The 25,320-nt window shown below is 38.7% G+C and overlaps 1 protein-coding gene across 2 annotated transcripts in view; it reads right to left on the bottom strand.

Annotated features, from left to right (window-relative positions):
• Nucleotides 1-25,320, bottom strand: part of AKT3 (AKT serine/threonine kinase 3) — a 202,059-nt gene that overhangs the window by 13,735 nt on the left and 163,004 nt on the right. For both annotated transcript variants that reach the window (XM_054576703.1, XM_054576704.1), the window contains 4 exons: nucleotides 24,038-24,160; nucleotides 17,257-17,385; nucleotides 8,260-8,474; nucleotides 2,283-2,370 (listed from right to left, as the gene is read on the bottom strand). In XM_054576703.1, coding sequence (XP_054432678.1) covers nucleotides 2,283-2,370; nucleotides 8,260-8,474; nucleotides 17,257-17,385; nucleotides 24,038-24,160 — 555 coding nt within the window. The remainder of the gene's footprint in view (nucleotides 1-2,282; nucleotides 2,371-8,259; nucleotides 8,475-17,256; nucleotides 17,386-24,037; nucleotides 24,161-25,320) is intronic.

Below are 25,320 nucleotides of genomic sequence, written 5' to 3'. Positions count from 1 at the left end.
TTAAAAGGATTTATATCGCATAATGTGTTTTTCAAACACAAGACAATTAAGTTAGAAGTCAATAACACAAAGAACGAAAAAATCTATAGATTTGGAAACCGAACAACACACTTTGAAACAATCTCTGAGTTAAGAAGGAATCACAAGGGGAATTAAAACATACTTTGAAAGGAAAAGACAACATATCAAAATTCGCAAAGCATGGCTGAGTCTTTAGACAGAAAATGATAGTGCTTCTGCTTATGATAGAAAAAAGAGAAAGGTCTCAAAATAATCATTTAAGCTCCCCCCTAAAGAAAATAGAGAAAAAAAAAGAGAACAGTAATTTCAAAAGAAGCAGGATAAATAGTAAAGAGTAAATTAATAAATTTAAACAAAGAGAAACAATACAAAAGATCCATAAAACCAAAAGCTGGTTCTTTAAAAACAAATTTAGTAACATTGATAAACCTCTAGCCAGACTGATAAAGAACAAAAGAGAGAATACACAAATGACTGATATCAGAAATAAAAGAGAGGCCATCGCTGCACACACAACAGACACTCTAAAGATGGTAAGGGAGTGTTACAAACTTATTCAAGCCAATAAATTAGAATATTTAGATGACACATTCCTTGTCAGGCACAAAATACCAAAACTCACTCAGGAAGAAATAGATAACCGTGGCAGCCCGGTATCGGTTAAAAGAAATTGAATTTATTTCTGAAAACCTCCCCACAAAGACAAAACTCCAAGTGGCTTCCCTGGTAAATTCTACCAAAAATTCAAGGATTTGTTAACACAGTCTACACACACAATTCCATACAACTTAAGAGGAGGGAATACTGCCCACCTTGTTTTTCGGAGGGAAACATGATCTCTAAATTACAATCATACACAGACATTTTTAGAAAGACAACTCCCAATATCACCCATGATAAAAGGATGCCAAAATCCTTCAGAAACACATTGTATCAAATGCAGCAACATAAAATAAGGATTACCCCTCACAGATAGGTGGATACCCCTCCAGGAATGAAAGGTTCATTTACCATTAGGAAGCCAATCCCTGTAATTCGCCATGTTAATAGAACATAAAAGCAAAAACCCCTATGATCATTGCAAAAGATGCAGAAAAAGCTTCTAATAAAACCCAACACCTATTCATGATAAAAAATATTAGCACCCTGAGAACAGAAGGGCGCTTCCTCAGACTGATAAAGGAGGTACACAAAACTTATCCTCACATCCAATTTTTATAAGTTGTTATATGGAAATAATTTTTGGCTTAGAGAAGACTTAACAAAATAGCACTAACATGTATCCTTTCTGTGCATTAAGATAATAATGGTATAGCCATGTTACAATGATCAAACCTAAGAAAGTCCCATTGGTAGAGAACTACTCACAACCCACCCAGAAAGAGACTCAAAGTTAAGGACGCGGCTGTAAGGCTGTCGTTCCGGGCCTGCTCAGTAGCTCTCCACCGCCCAGGTAACCTTCCCAGAGGCCGGTCCACGAGGACGTCTATTACTTATGGAAACTTCGTGATTTTTGTGGTCGTTGCTTCTTTACGCAAGATACTTAACCCCTTTGCTCAAATTAAGCATCACCTATTTCTACCCATTATGACAATGTAAACTCCTATTGCCACATGCATCATCTGAAGCTGTGTTTGGGAGTTCCTGTTCCTACCCCACTTGCCAACTTCTCTGTCCGATCACCCCCAGGCAGCCACCTGCAGGTGTTCACTGCACCTCTGCCCTGGGCCTGTCCAGGCCGGTGCGGGCTCGACCCTCAGAGCTCTCTCCAGGTGATGCCAAACTACCGCCTCCCAAGAGGAGCCCAACACTGAGGAGGAAATCTTTGTGGCATTCTTGGTCTCTTAACAGTCGGCCACGCACACTGGTGCTTTACCATTGTCTCGTAGAGAACGTTTTCTTTCTTTTTTTGACTGAGTCCTTTTTGGACAGGGTGGAGCAAAGGGGTATTTAGTTGTGGCTTGGAGCCTGTGCACCAGAGAAAACCTCTGACCGTGTATTATTTCTCAGAGACAATAACAACTGTTTGACCATACTGAGCAGAATTTCAAGACACATTTTAGGAGTCAAAAGTATCAATACTCAATTAAATGTTCAATATTCAATTAAATGATAGTGTACAAAGTTCAATATTCAATCAGACGATAGTGTAGAAGTGAAACATATCATGATAACATTAAATTGTATTCACTTTAAAATCTTTCTGCTGTAAATTCATTTTAGCCAAAATACATAAACACCACGCCATGAAGATAACGCACCTTTTTATCGTATACATCTTGCCAGTTTACTCCCGAGAAGAAACTGTGTCTCATAATTTCTTTTGCATCATCTGGCCCTCCGCCGAGGCTGTGAGGATAGGAATGAAATTAAACGAGCGTGAAATGTTTACGTAAGCCAATGCCTAACAAAAAGTTTTTGTGAAATGTAATTTTCTGTGTGATAACTAGTCATAGAAATAAAAATCTTTCGCTGGAAGATCTAATTTCCTGAATGGGCTATTAACTCAGGATAGTACAGTATCTGAAAAGACCACAGGCTTCGGTGGCAAACCTGAAATGGGCAGCCAGCTCTGGAATTTATGTGTGACAGTGAAAAACCTGCTTAACCTCAGTTTTCTCATCTGTAAAATGGGGATAGTAAGTCCAGCACCCAGCACAGGAAATGGTAGCTTAATGAGAATTGTCATTGTCAATTCTACAAACCAGATTTATTTTAGAAGGGCTCACGTCAGAATGCACCCTTGTGAACATGAATTCTGAAATGTCTGAATTGGTTAGAGAAACAATTTGTAGAGCATTACTAACAGAGAGGAACTCATGGACGGTTTTCATATCTCAAATGAATTTCCACGGAACTGATATTGTTAATCTGTGAAATGGCATTACAATGTAATTTGCTAAGCAAGTTTCAATATAAATGAAAAGATTAAATGCACCCCCCACCCCGCGTCTTTGAAGGTGCTCTTATTTAACTGATACCAGATGCAATATGCAATTCAGGTGTTTCCTGCCTTCCTCAGTTCATAGAGTGCACATGAGTCATGACGAAGATAGAACGAGATGGACGGAAAAAAGAGAGAGTGAAGTAAGGAGGGAAGGTGACAGGGAAATGAATGGAGGAAAAAGAAAGAACAGGGAAGGAATGAGGAAAAGAGAGTAAAGGGAACCTAGTCAAATCTGATCCTGAAACAGCAAGCCTCACGGTCTTGTTCATGCTCAGGGATGACCTGCCCTGGGAAATGCTGAACCACCAGGCCCCTGGGGAAATTACGCACATTTAATATGCACATGGTATATGCTTCTTATAAACTGTACTGATATGAAGGATGCAAAGCATGGAATTTATAAAAAACAGTAAAAACATACAATGTTCTTTAGTATAAGTACATTAACCAGTGGATGCTCCAGAAAACTTTTGTTAATTTTTGCTGAAGTCCAAAGCCACCAACTGACTTACGAGTAGTTCTGATATGAACATTAGCTGCTATTTTTCATACTAAAAAATATAGTCTTTTTTATAGTCTTTACTATAGTTTATAAACTATATATAGTAAAGACTAAGATAAATGTGATAATAGAGACATGTGTCAGAACTTCACCTGTTTTTCAGATATGTGGGCAACTTCTTTGCTGAATGGCTAATATTTTTAGAACAGCAGAAGAATATTTCCTCATTTTTGTGCCATTCATAATGTAACAGATATAGATACAACCACCTTTAAAATTTAATCTGTATTATTAACACTTTCTCCATCACTTTAAACAATTGACAAAACAATAAATCAAGCCCTGACTTACAATGTTTGCCAATTCTGGTGATGTAAATAACTCCGACCATGGCCAATAGTAAAATGGAACAAAATCCTTACAGAGGGGTGAATTTTGAGTATTTATTACCTTTGATTTTAATATTTTTAATTTAATTTACAAATGTATACAATTTTAATAAGTTATAATGACTAAACAGCCAGCTCACACAATTCTTGAAATTTAACAATTGGCTCTTATGAGCTGGCACAGGCCAACCCCCACACACCACTGGGTAGGAAGAAAACAAACAGGTCGAAGAAAACAAACAACTGTACCATTGTCATTAATTCTTGTTGTTATTAGGTATGAGAAACACGAGACTGGGAAGAATCCACGATCCTCTGACATAGTGTCAGAATGGAAAATAAAGCAATCAGCTGATGTCTGAACATCTGTACCGATGAGCAGAGGTGCACAGTCTAGATTTATGCAGAATGAACCACACCCCTGACGTGGAACTTTCCGAGTGGATCTGCTCGTAAGAGCCGTGTGCACATTTGGAACTTCCCGAATGGCCGTTGTGTCTGTGGGTGACACTCAGCCCCCGACTCCCTGGCCTCACCCTTTTTCATTCTATGTCATGTTGTGTCTGTCTCGCTAGACGGTGAATACTTTTGAGGGTGGACAACAGTACTGGATTATCCAAAGAGCACTGCAGGCTTGTGCTTAGGGAACCAGACAAGCAGAAGCACCAAAACACGTTTCTGAGAAGGATCTAGTGTTTCAAAGTATGCATCAACGTAGGCTGTGTGAGAAAAGGCAGAAGTTCGTTGTGTTTTCTTCCGCTTTTGTTACTGTTTGTCTCAATACCGTGTCCATTTTGAATTATGTATGAGACGGAGCGTGCGGTGAGGGCTGGGGAGACAACCAGAGCGATCTTGCAGAGAAAAGGTTTTAAACCAGCCTCACGTCCTCATTTTTCTGTCTGTCTGTAGCAATAGGTAGGCTCTGGACATAGCTAGCACTTCATCTGTATCTATCAAACACATACAAGACTAAAGTATTGGCCATGAATACTATGCAGTCTAAGGTCTGAATCTCAAGACTGCATTCCAAAAGGTGGGAGAGATTCTTTAACACGAGCTTCCTTAAAGTGTGAAGCTGTCAAAAATGTCAACGTCAATGACTGCCTGCTATGTAACTTAAGACTCCAAAAGAATATCAGAATATGATTTGCATTGAGATATTTATGTCTAGGAATACTGAACTCCAATACCAGAATGCCGAACTAAATTCTCCGCTACTACGGATTCTTCATTACTAGGAACATCACAGAATTCCTATTTTCCTAGTGTTACTGAAGGCAACGTGAGATCATGCTCTCCCTATAAATTCTCACCTGCGTAGGAAGATAACAGCGATGCTACCAGAATGAGCATAAAGTAATGGAGAATAAGAAATAAAAGCGAGATCCTTGGGCAGAACTGACAGCAACTCAGTAAAGAGGATCAGAAAAATGCGGGACAGAATTTAAAACAGTGGAAGGGGAGTACTAATGAGATACACGATAATGCGATTACTGATTATATTTCCAGAGACTTCTCGGGGTCCCTGGTTGGCTCTCGCGTTTCCCAGGACTCTCTCCACCACTCTCACGGCCCCAGCTCCCTCCCAGACGATGATGGGTCCTCAGTCCAGACATTCGGTTCCTGGGTTTCTATTAGGCACTGGTCCTGTTTTCCATCTGGGTTTATATAAAACCTCAGACTTGGTACAGTGAAAGCAAGTACCAGCATTTACCCCGTGAAGCCTCCTCCTTTGCCTGAACACTGTCTGTTAAATCTACTCCATTCTCCAAACCAGTCACCACGCTGGAAAGCGAAGGCACCCCGCCTCCTCCTGCTTCCTTACCGCTTCTACTTCCCTATTCATAAAGTTCTATTTATCGCTGTTACTCTGCTTCAGAAAGGACCCTGTCTTTGATCTGGACCTACACATTCTTTGCTGCTCTGCCTATTGGCCCCTGGCCCTTCATTGTTCTAACCCATGCAGGACAAAGCTGCCAGAGTTACCTTGTCATCACAAAAATCTGGTTAATTATCTAGCCCCTTTAATAATTGAGTGGCATCTCATCCCCTTCGGAATAAAGATTAAATATTTTCTAAGAAACATAAGGTCCTCATAATCTAACCGATCAGCTTCATCTCCCAATGTTACCCAACTCATATTCTACAGTGTAGTCACTGAACCTCTCAAATGCCACATTCATTTGCAATTCTAGATGTTCTTTAAATGTGAATTTCTCAGCATGAACGCCAATGCGCAGCCCAACTCCTTGGCGAGCCAGCTTCGGTCTCCCGATCCCCCAGACAGAGCTAATAATTTCAAAAGCGATTTATATGTAGTTTAACCTGAGCGTCTGAGAATATGTCTTGTGCCCCAATTACCCGACATGAACAGCTAGAGCAGATCATTCTGTTCGTCCTTGCATTCCCAGTATTTTAAGGCAGCAGGAGCAGGTTGGCTTGATACATCCATCACAAAAGGAAATGGCAGATGATTGAAAATACCACACTTTCTCTTTAGACAATACCAGCCTCTGGGTGCACAAACCTTTAAGAGTTGTCCTACTTACCAGGCGACTAACATTCTACATTTACCTCACATTTATTGAGTAATTATAAAGTACCTACTATGCTTGACCCATTGGATGGGCTAGGGTTAAGGATGATAATAAAAATGAATGAGGCAGAGGCATGAAAAGCACAGTACAATTTTGTTGTACCGGCCACATAGAGAGGGGGCCACAGAATCACCTGGGGGAGCCAGGAAAGGACGGCATAAAAATTCACCGCCCTTGAGACACAAACCAAATATTAGGTCCCCAAATCAAGTAGCTAAAATGGAAACCCTAACTCTTTTTAGTGATCGCCTATCATCAAGTACCACCTGTTACATTAATTGTGAAATCATCACATTAAATGGAATATATTTCAAAACCTGACCCAAATTGAGGTATTTTACGTAAGTAAGAGACATACAGGGAAGAGGTAAAAGTTGGTTTACAGTTGTGAGTACATGAAACAGAGTTCATTCTGTGTGATTATTTATTAACTATTGTATTATTTTCCATACGAACAACTGTAAACCTACTTTTGTCCCACCCTGTATAAGAAATATCAAATAGGCAACAAGAAACTTGATTTCTACTCTTGTTCCACAAGAACGTTCTGTGATATTTGGGATGAATCACGTAAGGCTTTCTGGATCCCTGTTTTCTCCTCAATCAAATGGAAATGACAATAATATTTACCCTACCTATCTACCTACTCTGCCAGGTACTGAACCGGACCAGAATACAACAGATACAAAACGGCCTAAATAAAAAAATCACTTTAAAAATGGAAGGTACAATCCCAGTCACCAGTATTACGAAATGCATTTGTGACTGGTTCTTCACAAAGCAAAAAGATGGTACCTCTTTTATTATGTTTGTTTATTTTTGCTGAAGGCAAAATCATGTTCCTCATAAATTTAGAAGCTAGGAGCATGTGATAGAAACCATATATAAGGTAGACAAAGCCCACATTTTAAGCTTCATTTACTCCTTCCTTCATGAATCAGCCTATCCACAAATACATATTGAGCAGCATCCATTAACAGAACTTGTAAAGAAAAAACGTTATGTGAGGTGTTATAAAAGATTCAACAATATGTGAAATGATCTAACCTCAGGATGCTTAAGATATTTTCAGAAAAAATGGGTATGTATCTAGATGGAAGGATGGGTATATATATAGATATACACAAACATATATTTTAAGGGACACTAAAAATTAACAGCCATTTCATGTATGACTTATAAAATGCATGTCTAAATGAATATAGAAACATGAGCAAGGAATACTATAGCTCATTGAGCAAAGGGCCGTAGAATTCTTTGAGTCAAAGCTGAAGCTGCAAAAACAGAAATACAAAGTGCATAAAGATTTTTTTCCTGCCATTAATCTTTTCAGCCACGCATGGAAAAGAATATCATCAAAGAACAAACAAAAATGTAATTAGATGTGTTGGGGTGAGAGGAGAGAGGACATAGACAGGTCTGAGCTTTTTTTAATGTGAACCAGCAGAAGTATAAAGGTCCGGAGGCTGAAGGAAATAAAAGGGATGCTCTCATTCTACAAGAGAAACATCAGGGCAATTAGGGAGCTTTGTTCATAATATGGATAACACACATAATATGGATAAAACCCCCCAAATCCTTATATGGTAAAATCTGCATAAAATTTCCAAGTTAGGAAATAGTTGAGGAAATTTTTTCAATGTTCCCTATTATGCAGTTAAAAATAAGCCAGTATCTCAGTTGGAAGATGTCTACACTAAATACATTGCTTCTTGGAGCTAGTTATGTTTGAATTAATTTCCATATTGCAGTTGCTAACCAGGGAGCTCATCAGTCACTCCCTGGGTGTTACTGGTGGCTTACCGTTTATTTGGATCCTTTATCAAGAGCCCTGAAAGCAATGATTTTGCATCTGAAGAGAGTGTTCGAGGAAACTTAATGTCTTCCATTAGTATTAGTTCAAAAAGTTTCTCGTGGTCCTGGTTGTAGAAGGGTAGCCTCCCGCACATCATTTCATACATGACGACCCCCAGGCCCCACCAGTCCACAGCCCGGCCATAGTCATTGTCTTCTAACACCTGAAAGTGAGACCAGGAGGAAGATTAATTATGACGTATCAACTTGTAAAATATTATTGATAAAACAGGAGATTTGTACAAGACAATGAATTCTAACTTGCAAAGCCTAGGTAGGCAATTTTTATATCTTGGGGTTGAAACCATGAAGCATCCTATGAAAGATATAAATCACACCAAGTATTTGAAATGTTCCATAGACACAGAAATGATCATACGACCAATTCCAAGGAAATGAGTATGTGAGTGCACTGAGGATTAAGTGGAAACCACTAGCAGATCTGCGTATTTTCTTTTAGGCCTACTTAATTTTTCATTCTAGTTCACTGATGGGGACTTGAAGTAGGAACTTAAAGCTAAGGCATGCCAGACCCGGAGCCTCTATCGAACGAGCCTTATACACTATTGAACTGAGAAGAGCTGAGTGACACAAATTAAACTGTAAGCCATGTCACAGGCAAGAATGCAGGGCACGATCACCATGAAAATAGCCTGGAAAACTCTGGGAGGCCCCTACAGGTTTAAACTCAGGAAGTACTTAGTCAACAAGGTGACTATGAAGGTGTATTGTCTGGGCTATAATACACGTGAGTATCCAAAGCTTCAGTACCCCACGACAGTTTCTGTTAAACACAAACAACAGGAATCAGGGACTCAATACCTGTCTAATATATACCTTAAATTTGCTTTGCAAAACATAGGACATACAACACAAATTTAGGAAGAAATGACATTAAAGTATCAGGTTCTGTTAGAGTGACCTGTTCGCATCGGAAAATGTTAACTTGCCATTTCGCTTGGGAAAAACATGGTATCTTTTTATTAGATGTGTTCCTCATCCAGTGCAATTTTCTTCATTTATTTGGAACTTTCATTATTTTATTTTAAATTATTATATTTGAATCATCTTAAAGCTTACTTTTCTGGATCCTCTTAGCTTTGGAATAAACCAATCAACACAACCATACACATAGAATTTAGTGATTAAAAAACTCTTCTAACTGATTACATAAGAGAGAATTTGATGCAGAACAAAGCAGTGCTCACATGCCAACCTTTCTTAGTTTGAAATAAGTAAATACACTGTTAAAAGTTGAAAGTTACTCCTATGTGGCTTTTATTTAAAATTGACCAGTAATTTCATAGAATTACACATGACATTTGGGATAGTGAAGGCTCTTTGGCAGACAGGGTATTTAAAGATGGAGCATATACTTTCAAGAAAAAACTATGTTACTTGAAGATATATTTAGTAGTGATTTCAAGCGCTCTGAAAGATTTTTAATTCAACTGTATGACTGTTTTGTGGCTGAAGAAGTCTGGGAACGAGCAACGCTGGCAACAGACAAATGCAAGTCCAGTCTCACGTGCTCCAAGAATCTTTTGTAAATCACAAACTAAGCAAAATATTTTCAGGAAAAACAGCAAATTCTCATCTTTAGCTTTGGCCGAAAAAAAATTTCAAATGCTTATTTGTTTGAAATGAGTAATGTGATGTGTGAGACCATAGAGAAAACAAGAAATAACCTAACGAAGCAGAGAAATTCCACTTGTGTACTTAAGTCAAAGAAAATGCTGTAATATACATTGTTTTAAATACCAGTGATTTTTGATTATTCAGGACTCTCCCCACTGTCCAATTAGTTAAATGCCTTGTTTGAGGGCCTTTTTCTAATAGATCCAGGATTTTACCTAATAACAAAAATTCAAAATCTAAGTAACCTTTCTCTGCATTCCTACAACACCAACAGAACACAGGCACACACAAAAAAGAGCCAAATGCGGTTTTTAACCTCTTTTTTCATAAAACCATAAAAAGCATAAAAGCTGGATTAACTGCCTCCCGAACCCACATTTCACCAGCCGGGTTCTCTTCCCCAGCTGGCAGAACTGGCAATCCTTTATTTTTGTTTAAATACCTGGTTTGCAGCCAGAAGGGAAAGTGAGTGCATTAAAAAAAAAAAAGGGGGGGGGGTTTATTTTTGAAGAGAAATAAGCTTTTGAAAAATAAAACTGCATTGTAAAAAAATCTGTTTGATAAAATAAAATGTATTTTATTTAGCTTTGTAAAATGAATACTGACTCTCCAACTAAGTGGTTTTGCTTCTGAACATAATGTGCTTTAATTGATATAGAGATAGAATGCTACAATTAGAACTGCTTGCTGAATCACTTTGTACTGAACAAATTTGATGTAATGTATTATCTTCTTGACACACGAGCTTAAGCTATGTTAAGGAGAAAACACCCTAAAAGCTCAACCAGGCTTCTTGGTTGCTATCAATTAAGAAGACAGATTTCCGTTCAAAGCCTACCTCCAAACAGCTGGAAGATGAAATACACAGGAAATAAAAGTGATTCTGATATTTTATATGTGGATATATAACATAAAACATGTTATCACTATTCATAAAATGTCTTTTCACTCTCCTTCAATAGAAATTATTTCAAAATAGTACTAGGAAATACTCTAGAAATTCCAGAATGGACTTCAATCCACACCCTCATTTATATGACTTTTGGAAGATAATTTTCTCCCTTACTCAAAGCACTTCTTTTTCCAAAACAGCAGAAACATACAAAATTTACATTCTTTAACCTGTGAGTTGAAATTCCTTCTGGTCACCTCTGAGGATTTTTTTTTTCTTTTCTTTTTTTCTTTCCTGGCATGTGGCCTTGAGAACCGATGCGAAGACATGACCAAGGGTGAAGGTACAATGGCGGTGAGCTCTTCAGCTCTGTGACAACGCCATGTGTCATCCTCTTGGGATAGAAACGCAGACCAAAACCTACTCCTAGAGAAACATCCACTAAAAGACTTATCTTAAGAAATGAATCTAAAGAAAGCATCTCTAGACCCTAAAGTCAATGCTGCTGACATTTCTCTGAACTCAAGGTTTAGGTACGGATGTAGACAGTTGGTATTTCCTCCTATTACCACTGTTCTCTGGGACCACAGGTGTAGCTTTACTTTGTAACGACACTGAACACAAACGCCCAAACAGACATAAAGGACGAGAGAGGATCCGGAACACGAAAGGAAATGCAACTGTTAAAAATATGATGATGAGCCACATCAAAGCCACACCTAAACAGCACACATGCTGGACAAGGTGTAGTCTCATTGTTTCCACCAGGACCCAGAAATTGCTTCAATTTCCGATCAAATAAAACCGAAGATTCAAGGAGGGCACAGCAGGTACCAATTACTATTAAATATTCCGGTAACATTTGATCAATATTTGAGGGAGATGCTTTCATTTATAAAACAACCAGGTGAGTTTTAAAAAAATCACCATAAATAGCTCTTGAATGGTAACTCATTCAAAAAATGATATTAAATAATAAACTATGTATTTTAAAATAATACCATCAATTAAAATTCCCAGTGTAAATATTGATTTGGCTAATAGTCACTTCCAGAAAACATGTTCACTCCAATGTTCCTTTACTGTTAGTATTTACTGGAAGGTCAAAGGACGGCCTCCCTCTGCTTGTCTGCGTGCCCACGCAATACACCCAGGCAAGCAACGGTGAGGAGGCTACGCGTGCCCTACAGTGGCTTAGTGCTCAATCAATAATCCTGACAGAACAGATGGGGGAAAAAGTTAAACATCTAAACAAACTGTCTGCCCACCTATGTTGTGAAAGTAAACTGCGAACTTGGATGAACCAATTTACCACTAATTCAAAAAAAACTTTTTTCTGGCAACCTTTACATTTCAGGTAGCTGATATGTGTGTGTTTTATATACATACATGCTCTTACATACTTTATCATTTATGGGAGCTCTTCACATTTTCTTAACATCACAGAAATTTGCTTTAAAAAGACCCATAAATATTCTAATTCACATTCTATAATGTACTTCAGCTTCCGGAGAAGCATATATGTCATGGAATTATGGATTCCATGGTCTCTCAGCATTTTTTCCATAAATATATATCCTCTAATAATTTTTAAGAGACTATAACTGCCACCTGCTGGGAATTAGAAGGCTGTAAGCCTTGTGGCTAGCTCCTCCCAGCTTCACACACATCTCCTGCACACAGCTAACATCGGACCTTCCAGAGCAATCTCTGGCTACAATAGGCAACGATCTTGAACAAGACAAACCTGCGTGGGTATAACACTGGTGACTAAATAATACTTAACGCATACCTGCCCAGCGATTTCTATACTTCCTTTTTATTCTGAAGCAACATATGTTATGGGATTCCAAGAAACTGGGTCTTTGTAACCCAAGTAAAAATGGCCATTGTAAAATGCTACAGGCTATCCCTAGAGTTATCAGTTACATTATTTTTGTATACGTTCTTATGCTTTGAAAAATTTAAAAATGAAATATATGCTAAACTGGAACCCTTCCAAAGTATTAAATGCAAATAAAGGACCACATGACAATGAAAAAAAAATGCCTTCAGGTGAAAAATAGCTACTACAAGAACCGACAGACCAAGTAAAACCTGCTACTTACAAACACTGACAGACGTCAACACTGAACTAAAAAATACCACTTTGATTCATATTTTTAAAATGTTCAATTTGGGGACAAAATGGGATGGTTTTTAATACCCAGAAAACAGTATAAATAGTAAGTAGACACATATGACAAGGGTTCTTAAATATGGATTCTAATTACAAAGCACACAACTTCTACCTGAACTAAGGACTTATAATCTGTCCCTTAATATTGGTGAGGAGGCCTGTCTGGAACTATCAGGAAGGCGAAGGCTTTCAGAAGTACCTTAAGGACAGGTGTTACATGCATGCTTAATAATTAACAAACTATTAGAGATGTACACAGTTTTAGAAAGGCTACCAATGCAACTTTTCATTTTCACGAAAATCTTCCACGTTTTAAGACTTAGTTTCACAATCTGGTAGAAACAGCAGAATTTTTTCCAAGGTTAAGCAAAATGTAAGTATGTGTGCTATACTATTTTTACCTACAGATCAAATGTGCAAACCTAAGTAACTTTGGCCTCACTTATTTCTCTTAAGATCTCTGAAAGATAGTATTGACAGAACCCAGAAAATGACACCTTTTAAATTTCTTCTTTCTTGTATTTAAAATAAGTAAAATTGCATTCAATACACTTAAGTTCAGCTAGATTCTAACTAACCCCCTCTCTCCCTACCTACACCAGTCCATGCTGCCAACTACCTTTACTCTTAATTTATATGATTTTCCCAACTCATTCTAAAGAAGTTAATTTCTATCTTTGGCTTTAAATGTATATAGAATTTAATTTCTATTTTCACTATTACCTATATAGCATTATAATGACTTTGAGTGAATCTTTGTATCAAAATAGTTATCAACATATCTGGTCTATTTCAGATATTTTCAAAATATGGATTATATAAGATATATTAAACACAGTAGGTTTTACAAGAGAAATGAATAAAATGACAGTAAGTGAATATTTCCTAAAAATGAGGTTCTAAAAACTAAAAATGCATCAAATACATTTTCAGCCACTGGAAAAAAAAATTTATTTTACACTTATATGAAACAAAATTATAAACATTTTTTTCTCTGAATAGTAACCACCCTAGAGGCTACATATTTTCCAAAAACCAACTCATTTTTTGCAATCTTTTTTGTTAGTTCTAACTTGATTATCAAATAATTTTTATTTTTACACTATTACAGAAGTGCATTTCTCTAGGTTTCCAAAACCACCTTATTCAACCTTCCCCATCTGTCACCATCTGCTTCTTTTTAGCATGTACTTTTTGTGTGATCACATAAACATGTGAAAAATAACTAACATTCAGATGATTATCTGCTGGTACATTTGAGGACTGGGCATAATAAAACTGAACTGCCAAAACGTACTTAACACTTTTAATTTTGTTGGGTCTTGCATGTAAGCTACATTTGATTTTCAGACTGTTTTACAGTTGGAAAGTTGATCAGGTACTGCTAACTCAAGAGCGAAGCTGAGACTAAATAATTAGCACCGCATAAAAGGGTTTGGGTTCAACGCGAGCCAGCTCAAATAATAAAACTTAACAGTAAGGCTTTAGACATGATTTCTAATTTCTTTTTGAAATTTCTAGGTGTGAAAACAGAATATAGTTTGCACAACCACATTCCCCTCAAAATAGATTCTTGTCCATAATGCGTGGCAGGTCAAGTTCATTGCCTTCTAATCAGTAAGGGCAAAAACGCATTCATTTATAACTATAGATACAAGTGCGTTTGAGAGCTGTCGTATACTAAACGCCTAGGTTGTATGCCTGCTAGGACTACATTTCTGCAATCTCTTAAGAAATACATGACCTCCCTCCCATGCCCCTATGACACCAAACATCTATAATTCTTCGTCAAAAGAGGTAAGGGAACAAATATTTTTAAAATACTCTGTTTTCAACAAATGGCATTTTTATACTGTAAGACTTGTTTTCCCTGACGGTCTTTGCCAGAAGAAGAAACTTGAGATCATTTAAAACTTAAGTTTATTTACAAATCGGCTATATATCTGATATATAAGACAGTTAATTAGTTTTGAACTGATTTTTAATAGTCTTTCTGAAGCATTTTTAAAATACCCTTCCCCTGTCTTTCAAGAGCAAAGCGTTTCTACCAGATAAAAATAACTGAAAAGGTAGAGAAATCTCTCTATCACGTGTACACTTCTACAAGGAGAGAAGAAGGGAAAATGCCGACAGTGAGCAGTTCTAGAGAAGCAGTACTCAGGAATGTGCTCCAGGTCTGATCAACAGCCATTACTCAGAGGCCGTCAAGAAAAGCCTGGATCAACACGGGTGAGTACTAGAAATTTCAGGGCTCAAGAGACATGTGAGACACCATGTGAAGTAGGGAAAGAGTGAGTTTCAGCCCCGGCCCGTTCCTCCCCAACTCTGGCCATCTGATCGCAACGTCGCCTTGCTCTCAATTCAGAAGTGACTATCCTTTCTCCCTGAGACGTGACCTAAACCGCATTCCCATCCTGTCCCCGTGGCCCACCTCTGCTGTTCCTGCTGCCACCGGACCCTCCCCTCAGCTCCCACTTCTCCCCTTTCCCTCCGCCACCCTCCGCGCACCTCCAGTGGAGCAATTAGGGTCTGCACTGCAATAATTCCTCTCCATATCTTATCACCTTAGTCAACAGTAGGATACTTGAGGACAGAAACCTTTCCTTACTATCTTTGTATTCCCAGCATCTAATCTAATGCATGGCACCTAATAAATATTCAACAAATATTTCCTTAATGAATGGGTGAGTGTTCTTAGTGAAATGGTCGATATCAAAGACCAGAAAAAGGACCTAAACTCTTGTTTGTAAAAGGAAGAGTAAACACATTCAAAGTTACCCTGATTTAACAAATATGCAGTATTTGACATAAATACTTAAAATACAGGAATTAAAATTGCATGAGAAATTAGTTGTTTTGAGAGGTGTCATCCTCAAACAGTAACAAGGATCACTCTCCTTGATAAAAATGAGGTGTCAGGATTTTAATTATGAATCGGCACGTAACAGCCATAGGTATGGAAACTGTTTTTAAAGACCAGGCTTCTGCAATATTAAAGTGGATATATAAACACACACACAGACATGTTTTCTTACTCGTCTTTAAAAAGAAATTAGCCATTTCTTGTGAACTGTAAACTTTCTATTTAGAAACAATGGGGTGGGCCCTCCTTGCATTAAATTCTTGGTTTTGTTCTTCAGTTGATGACATTTGCATAGAGAACAATATCTCAGTTTCTTAGGAGATCATCTGCTTTTAAAATGAGAAGTATTTATCTTTTCCAGAAATAATTTCCCCTAATTGTGACACAGCTGATTTTGTTATTCTAAACATGGGACAGCATCACCCATGGCAAATGTATAGCAGTGGAAACTGAACTCCAGAGAAACAAAAAATCTGTTTTTCACGACATTCACAAAACATTCCTAGTCCACAGCAAGTTCCCTGAGAGCAGTTTCCTTTGTATCTTGTTCCCTGTAACCACATGGCCCAGAAAAATACCCAATACATAGCAGACACGCCATCTACATCTGCAGAATAAACAAAGAAATGAGTTGTTCTGGAACCCTCAGCATGAGGTCGTCAGTTGGAGCTGTTCTGGTCTGAATTCCAAACTGTAGCTACTGCCATTTCATTAACTCTCCTAATGAGATACTTTCCAATAATTATGAAACCCGACAATACTACAAATCCAAATGATCTGCTTGTTTGTTTCTAAGGAAAATTCAAATGGTACATACAACTGTAAACAATTTTGAAGTCATTCAATTATTCCGTTTTAATAAATGAATCAAAGGGCATCATCAAAAAATAAAATGTACATGGCCAGCAACTAAAAATGGACTTTAGTTAGTACCTTTGTGCTCATAAAGTTTATAAAATTTAACGTGTATGTGTATCCTTGCCCTATAATATCATGTTAAACAAGTGACAGGCCCTGGCCGATGTGGCTCGGTGGGTTGGGCATTGTCCCATAAAGCAAAATGTCACTGGTTCAGGGCACATTTCTGGGTTGCAGGCGAAGACAAGCGTGGTGTGTGGTTGGGGCACGTACGAGACAATCCGTCGATGTTTCTCTCTCACATCAATGTCTCCCTCTCTTTCTCCCTCCCTTCTTTTCTCTCCAAAAATATACAAATAAAATCTTTAAAAAAGAAGTGGGAGCAAAATAAGATTTGATTCATATTGAAATTCAGGTGAAAACAGGAGATGCTGCCATTCTTGAAGGCTTAGACGGCTTCCTGTGCAGAGCACCGTGCCAGGTTCCCTCCCCGGGGCTGGAGCCACGCCCGCCTACCTCCGGGGCCAGGTACTCTGGTGTCCCACAGAACGTCTTCATCGTGGCCGCGTCTGTGATCCCTTCTTTGCAAAGTCCGAAGTCTGTAATTTTTATGTGGCCATCTTTGTCCAGCATCAAATTCTCCAGCTGTATAGGAAGGAAAATAACATGATTGGTTCTACACTCTTGAAATACAGGAAAATACTTTCTTGACACCACTATTGAATGCTGAGGATACTTTGGAAAGTACTGAGATACTTTGGAAAGAGGGCACAGTTGTTGTGAATAGAGCTCTCAACACTTATAAACGCTGTAGCTTTTTAATGTGTATGTAAAATGAAATACATTTTATTAAATACTTTGATAACAAAATTATCAATTTTTTAAACCAATGGGGGTAAGAGTCATTATTGTGTAAGTTCTAAGAACTAAAGCCTAATCAACTTTTCAAAACAAAAACCAATCTTCTTTGATTGTAAATGAATTGGATTGAAACAACCCCAAAGAAATGAGCGTCTTCTTCTGGATATATACAGATGGCCTTCAACATTTTTTCCTGGGGATCTACTGCTATTATAAAATACTCATTTGCAGAAGCATTTTTTTTGGTGATTGTTGTAGTCAAACCTAAATCTTATTTTCCAAGGTAAGACAGTATTTCCTTTTGCAGTTCTTTGTAGAAAAGAAATATCAACCATTTTAAACATAAAAAGAATTATCCAACATTCAACAGTTAATGAAAATATACAGCACAAATATTATCCAGCTGGAATCTCTTTGAAGATCTTTGAAGATGAAAAACCAAAAAGAATCTAAAGACTTAACCAAGTAGTAACATCATCTGCCTCACAAAAATCTTCTAAAAAACTAAACATAAAAGTTCTTTTATTATCTAAATTCAGAAATCTTGCATCTTCCATGTGCTCCTCTACTAACTAGAACCTAAAAATCAAGGCTAATTTACACAAAAGGCAGTAAGTCCTGAAGCCAAAAACCAAACAGAAACTTCCAGAAAGTGTCTCTGTCTACTTTTCTTTCTCCCCATGATCTCCTTCTCTCTGCCTTAGTCTGTCTGTCTCTTCTTCATGCTTCTGGTTTGCTCCCGTTTTCCTTCTTTCTTCCCCCTCTCCTAACTTGCCACAATGAGGAACACAAGTATGTATTGGAGGGACTGTTGTTTTGTCGAATAAAAACATCCATGCCCTGTTCCTAATTTTTAAGAAAACGCTTATGGTTTTAATATAGCAATATATTATAATAAATATAAACACAACCAAATTAAGTTCAAACACTGTATAATCTTTTAAAAATATTTAATAAATGTTTCACCAATATGTAAGAACTTCTTATAAAATGTTCGGCATAAAATGTGAACGCACCGTCTACTCCACGCCTTCCCACTCCCTTCCGAGTCGGGGGTGGCATGCCGACCCTCCATCTGTGCTCTGTGGCCGTGGGAGAGCATTCCTGGACACACGGTATCAGGCACCGTTTCTCCACATGTTGACAAGGCCGTCGAGGCTATCTTGTCACGTATTTGAAATCCTGGCTCGTAACCAGTTCTCTACCTTAGATCTCATCTCTGAGCCTCACACCAAGCAAGGTTGGAGGGATGACGAATGAAATGAGGTGCAGGGACAGGGTTGGGTAAGGAACAGGTTGACAGTGACTGAGAGTCCTAGTTTTCCCTGGACTTAACGGGCTTCCTGGGACACAGGGCTTAAAAGTTCTGTAACCGGGGAAGCTCTGGGAAAACCAGCACAGCGGGTCACTCTCCTTGTTTCGTGAATCAGCTTTAAAAACTTACAATGATATATTTCGTAAGAAACAAGGGCAGCCAAAAGGATGACTTTGAGAGATGGGGCGAGGGGTCATGACGATGGGGTAAGAGTATGGGTCCCTAGAGAACTCACACGTATATTCAAGCTCCATCCCTTACTTCCTGTGTGACCTTGGGCTACTGGTTTCTATGTGCCTCAACGTCATCTATAAAACAGAGGCAAATAACAGTAACAACCTAATGTGATTGTTCTGAGAATTAAGTGAGCAACTGGCTGCAGAACTTAACCCCCTAAGCAGTCAGTACATGCATTGATCATTATTAAACAGAGTGTTTAGTGGTCAATGTCTAAGTATCAAAATGGCATGCATTCTTCTAGATGACACTGTATTTTAAAGCAAAGTACAAAAGTGCAGGAACAAAACCCTATAAAACACTTTTGTCCCCTCTGTGACTTCAGTAAAAACACTTTTTAATAAGCAATAGTTCCTTCTGAAAAAACCAACAAAGCATTTCATAATTTTAAAGCCAGCTATGACAAGAGGGTCCACCTTTTTCCATCAATTATTTTTCTTCTCTCACCATCCAGAAATATTTTGCTGAGCATGGACGACAAAAACAACTTATCCTTAGACAGTACAAATGAAAGTCAGAGATGTGTCACCTTAAAAAATACCCCCAAATCCAATGTGCATAAAGATCTAGTCTTGTTAAAAAATAGTTATTTTACACAGATGCATAATGAAGCTTCTGGAACATGTAAGAACCATTAGTATCGTGAAGGATGCAGAGAATCACCTGGAAGTCTTTTCAAAGCAGATCAAAGATCAAGACACAACAAGAGACCAGGCCCTCGCTTCCTGCTTCCTTAGCGCATCCAACACTAAGGCCGACAGGGTTAGCCATGCATCCCTAGCAACACTTCCACCACGTAAGGGAGGAAGACAGGTATTTACAAATGATCTTTCTTTGCTTCTCTCTCCTCAGTCTCATGGCTTTGCTTCTTTCTTTAGTTAGCCATACAATGCACGGTGGGTACTGTTACCAGCCGGTCAGGTACTCTCTGCTTAGAAAACTTCAATGTACCCGCTTTGTCGCCACCGCCAGTCCTAGTTTACCAGAGTGTTATGTACACTTAGCGGAGGCACCCACTGGCAAAGGCAACGATGAAGAAAAACAGGAGGCTTGAGAGACAAAATTATATATGAAAATCTGGTTATGCTCACTAGTTGTATGAGAGCGTTGTTGATCTAACAGTTCACGCTTCGAGAAGAGAAAAACTATTAGATATATACATATACGTCACGGAGTTTCTGTAAGAAGGCCACGCTTTTCACCCAGTTGACGTGAGCAGGCTTTATATGTTAAAGGGTTTGATTCACGGTGTATATGAAAAAATGCTAGTGTTGGAAATCTTTTTCCCTTGTGTTTTGTGGATGGGATATTATAGCAAGGAAGTACTGTGGTCCCTCCTGTTCTTGCTGGTACCTAAAATAAAGTTAAACTCCAGAAATCCTTAGTTTCTTAGAAATCCTGTTAATACAGGGCTTCTGAAACTTTTACTGCACTTTCTAATACAATGAAGTTTGTAGGGAGTTCCAGGGCCAGCGGCCAGGCTGCCCGAGGCCGGAAGGGATGGCCCGGGCCCCTCTAAGCACCCGTGGGCGGAGGGAGGTCACGGCTGGAGCCCACCTGGAGCCCGAGAGGCACACAGGCCGGCAAGCTCTGCTCTAACACTCGCCAAGGTGGCTACTAGAAAGTATCAATGTTTGTAAAAGTTTCTAATAGAATATTCTAATATATAGTAGTATATCTTTTAGGTGCCATTTTATTTCAATGGCTGACATTGTGCTTAAACTAAGGAATGAACACAGCAGCTCCTAAGGGCCCCGATGACTGTCATGCGACATAAGCAAACAACGCCTTCACTCGCTCCGAGCCCCCACTTGAGCGCAGCTACCCCGCACTCAGTGACGGGTGGCCAGGCTGCCGGGGGCCAAGCCTGCAGTGATGAGTCCCTCCTGCACACGGCGCCAAGGTGCCCGCACGTCTCACGGGCTGACCTGCAGGGATCGGTGACCACGGGATCAGAGAGCATGCGGAAGCCCCAAATGGCGAACATTTCTTCGCTTCCACCCCTCCTGAGCTGGAAAAGGAGTCATGTTGTACAACAGCGAAGAGCCCAATGGGTTGCTAAACAATTTAAGAATTTACTACAGATCAGAAACAGAGCCCAAGGATACGATTTAATTTTTGAGATGGGAGAGGTTTTCCTAACAGCAGTGGCTTCAAACTTCTGTAGAAGAGGGAATCCCGAGGGGCTGTCTGGTCAGAAGTGGCAGCTGGGCGAGGTGTCTTGAGACTGAGCAGGGGAGGGGGACTGGTTGTTTCCATTCAGACCCTGAGTTTACTGGGGGTGAACGGCAGGGAGCTGATGGGAGTGGCGGTAAACAATGCTCTGAACCCACCCCACGGCACCGGCACCGAGTCCTAGGAAGATCTAAATCTATTTGAATAAACTCAAGGTCATTAATAAGGAGATGATAGAGGTGAATCTGAGACCCATCAAAGTGGATACCTAAGTCGGTTTTGGGTGATGTTTTTAGATATATCTAGAATAAACCTATTTAAAACATTCATTCTCTGATCCTTGACAACTTTATTCGATTTTAGGTTCACTCTCCCAGAGTTCTCAGTGCACTTCCCCATCTAGATTCCATTTCAACTCTGGAATGATGTAATGGAAAGAGTGTCAGACCTGGAGGAAGGATTCATGGGCTCCAATAATCCTATGTCACCAACTTAGTCCATTACTTTAAGTCACTTACTAGGCTTCTAGAAGTCAGTGACCTCCCCTGTCAACTAAGGATCAGCTCTAAAGTTCTATTATACCACCTAAGGGTCTCACGCTATTATATGTAATCCTGTGCAGTATGGATATAAATCACATTTGTACACATTTTTAATGTTTGGCTGTTTACACTGTATGTATTCTTCTTGGTGTTTGTTAATGTTTCTGTCCCATGCTTCATATATTTACTTAAGACTTCTAAAGTAAGGGTATATTTAAAAAAGTAAACTTAGCAGAGCTCTCTTAATTCTTTAGCAAAGTTAGTGTTCCATGCATATGGTAACTGCATGACTTACAGTCATACATGAAGTAGGTTCTTTATGTTGCGGTTTAATAAATTTAGTATTTCCATCATCAGTATATGGATGAGGCAATGAAAATCATATTAATGAACTTCAGTACCCCAATGTGTTTATGGTAATATTGTCAATGGTAAATATTGACCAAGCCTATCTTGATTACACCGTAGTTTATACAATGCTAACATTCTTTTCTTTTTTCTTTAGGCTAATAATTCTACCTTCCAGCTTCAAACATTTTAGACATGGTACCAAGTACCTCAAAACTTATTCCCATTTCCTTCAAGCCAGGATGTCACCCCCCTTTGCCCTACAAAGATAATTCATCAAATATAAAGTGGGAGGGAAGGGAGTCGATTCAGGCAGAGGATAGAGAATCGTTTCTCAGTAAATTTGGAAATGCCATATAACGGACGTTGTCACTTTTGTCATGCCATATAACTAATTTCCTTTTTTAAGAACTCTCAATTCAAGACATTGAAACGTTATAGGATTATTTGGCCATGCAGACATCAGATACAGGGATGTCGAATTCTGTCACATTCCTGGTTATAAAAAGCTTCAGGCTAAACATGACCCCGCTGTGGACTGACAGTCATCTGTGGTCCGCTGTGGCACTTGGTTGGCCATCCCTGATCTAGTTATAGTCACATGGTTCCTTTTTCCTAAATCCAGTATTTTATAGCTTCTTTTAAACTATGATTAATGATGACATTATGCAAACATACATACTCTATTTCACTGTCATCGTGTAAGATCGTACTTTGCGAGAGAGTTATTCCTTAGGGTTGTTTATCACGTAAAGGAACATGATAGGAACATCTTGAAATAACCTTGACAACTGCTTAAATAATTAGATAACTTAAGGGTCATGGGTGTTTAAAAAAGAGTGAGAAGAGAGTGAGCAGGTCCTTGTGGTTTCTTCTTTATGCCATGATAGGGATACAAACAACTTTAGAAAAGACTCACGTAACTCCTATTTCTCAAAATCCAATTATATCTTAAATAAACTAGTATTTGATAAATAAATAAAGCAATTTTCTGTCAGATTTTAATAGGTCAGCATTACTATATGGTTTACTTACTGAGAAAGCAAGACTCTCATATCTAGAATCTGCTCAACATGTGTCAGGGCGCACATTTCCTTGATATGGCCAATCTGAATCAAAACAACATCCGAAATCACTATACCTTTGATGGGTCAGTCCAGGAGCAAACTGTGGCCCGTGGGTGAAATCGAGCCTCTTGCAAAGAGACTATATGGGCAGCAAAGCCTAAATTATTTCCTATTTGACCTTTGCCCATCTCTGAGCTATTCGGAAGGTCTCATCTGGAGGAGACTTTGAGAAGTAAACTCACTCTTACCAATAAATACAGTACTTTTTAAAATGCAAGTTAAACAAATAAAAGGCTATATGAAAATGCTCCAGGTATTTCAACCCACCAAAAAATTAACAGCAAAATTAAACTGATTCTTTCCCTCCAATAAAGTCTTATTTAAGTTTCTTCATAATGCATCAGAGGATGTTAGACTATAATAAAGGAATTTATTTTAAAGCGTCACTTGCAAAGTGACTTGACTTCTAATCAGATGTGTAACACTACTCCAAACACCCACCGAAAACTGAAACTGTTCTTGGTAGATCATATTTCACCAAATCTTCTCCATCAAAAACTCAGACATAAAGGAACTTCCTACATATGAGTGAATGAAGCTTCCTTTCGAAGGCAGTAAAGTACATTATTAAACGGAATGCTTTTCTGCCCAATTAAATCTGCTTTTCTCCAAACTGTATAACTTTGTAATTACTTCGTTTGTCCCTCTAGTCTCTGCAAGAACAAATTTTGATTACTTTTTTTTTTTTTTACCTTGAGATCACGGTACACAATCTTCCCGGAATGCAGGTAGTCCAAGGCAGAGACGATTTCTGCACCGTAGAAACGTGTGCGGTCCTCAGAGAACACCCGCTCTCTCGACAAATGGAAAAACAGCTGCAGGGTAAACAGCAGGGACAGGATTGTAATAATTACTGATTTAGTGGGGAAATTAACACAAACATAAAACACCTCTCATCACCATATTGTGATGATAGATAGTGTACTCTCAGTGGACGCTCAGCACTCTTAGACAGCAGCTGGCTTATCTTTTCCAGGTTTCCAAGGGGAGACGGCGAGCTGTTAAATCAGCGTTTTAATCAATATACCAATCTTGTTTAAGGCGTTCTGCTTGCTACCCATTTAACCTTCAGTTACCGGAGGAAAAAAGTATGCATCACCGGATTGCATTTCCCCCTCACTAAGCTGTTGCTTTCACTCTTTCAAGGGTTGGGTATGGAGACATTATTCAAATAAATGAACACCAGCACAGATGAAACATTTCTATTTAATTATCTGATTTACATTTGATTTCAGAGAAAGGACTGCTGATTGGCTGAGGCTGATTTATGTGTGCTTGTTCTATCATCCATCTGTTGATTCATCACGGTATCTCCAGAAATGTTCTCAAAGTTTGAATCTGTGTTTTCTATGGTGAGAACCTGTAAAGCTTTAAGTTTTGCTTTTAGTCATGTCTGAAAGGGTCTGAGGAACTCTCATTATTCCCCTTACAAGGCTCAATGTCTATTCTTTCTATTTTCAAAATAAATTACAACACTGATCTTTTTTCTTATAGTCACTTAAACCAGAAGACCAGCCGTTTTCTAGTTGCTCTCCACTCAGCAGTCGACAAGTGTTTATTGGGTGCTCACTGTAGCCAAGCACCCGGCTCTCCATTTGGTCAGCTCTTTATTTAGGAAACGGCCTATTTTATCTCTCAGTTTGACTGAGGAGCTGGCCTCCGTTGTACCATTTCCCTGTATTAAGAAACCCTCAAGAACAATGACAGTTGTTGGCCAACACTGGGTACACTGCCAGGTATCACAGTAGATACTCAACCCACATCCTTGATTAAAGAAATGAACCCATCAGTCAAGGTACTCCTGCCTGCAAGATCAGAAATCAACTCTGCCTTCAAGTGGATTAGTGACTGTTGGTGCTTCTACAAATTTCTAACAAGTATGGTTAACAAGATTTGTTGCTTACAGACCAACCAAGACTTAGATAACATACAAGAGGTTCCCTACAGATTCCTTCCTCCATTTTCACACTTTCAT

The sequence above is a fragment of the Pteronotus mesoamericanus genome, unplaced genomic scaffold, assembly GCF_021234165.1.
Source record: "Pteronotus mesoamericanus isolate MK-2021 breed Mesoamerican mustached bat unplaced genomic scaffold, CSHL_Meso_final contig_347, whole genome shotgun sequence".
In the NCBI taxonomy this organism is placed as follows: Eukaryota; Metazoa; Chordata; class Mammalia; order Chiroptera; family Mormoopidae; genus Pteronotus; species Pteronotus mesoamericanus.
Note: the sequence above shows the minus strand (reverse complement) of the source record. Positions and strands in the feature narration are given on the sequence as shown.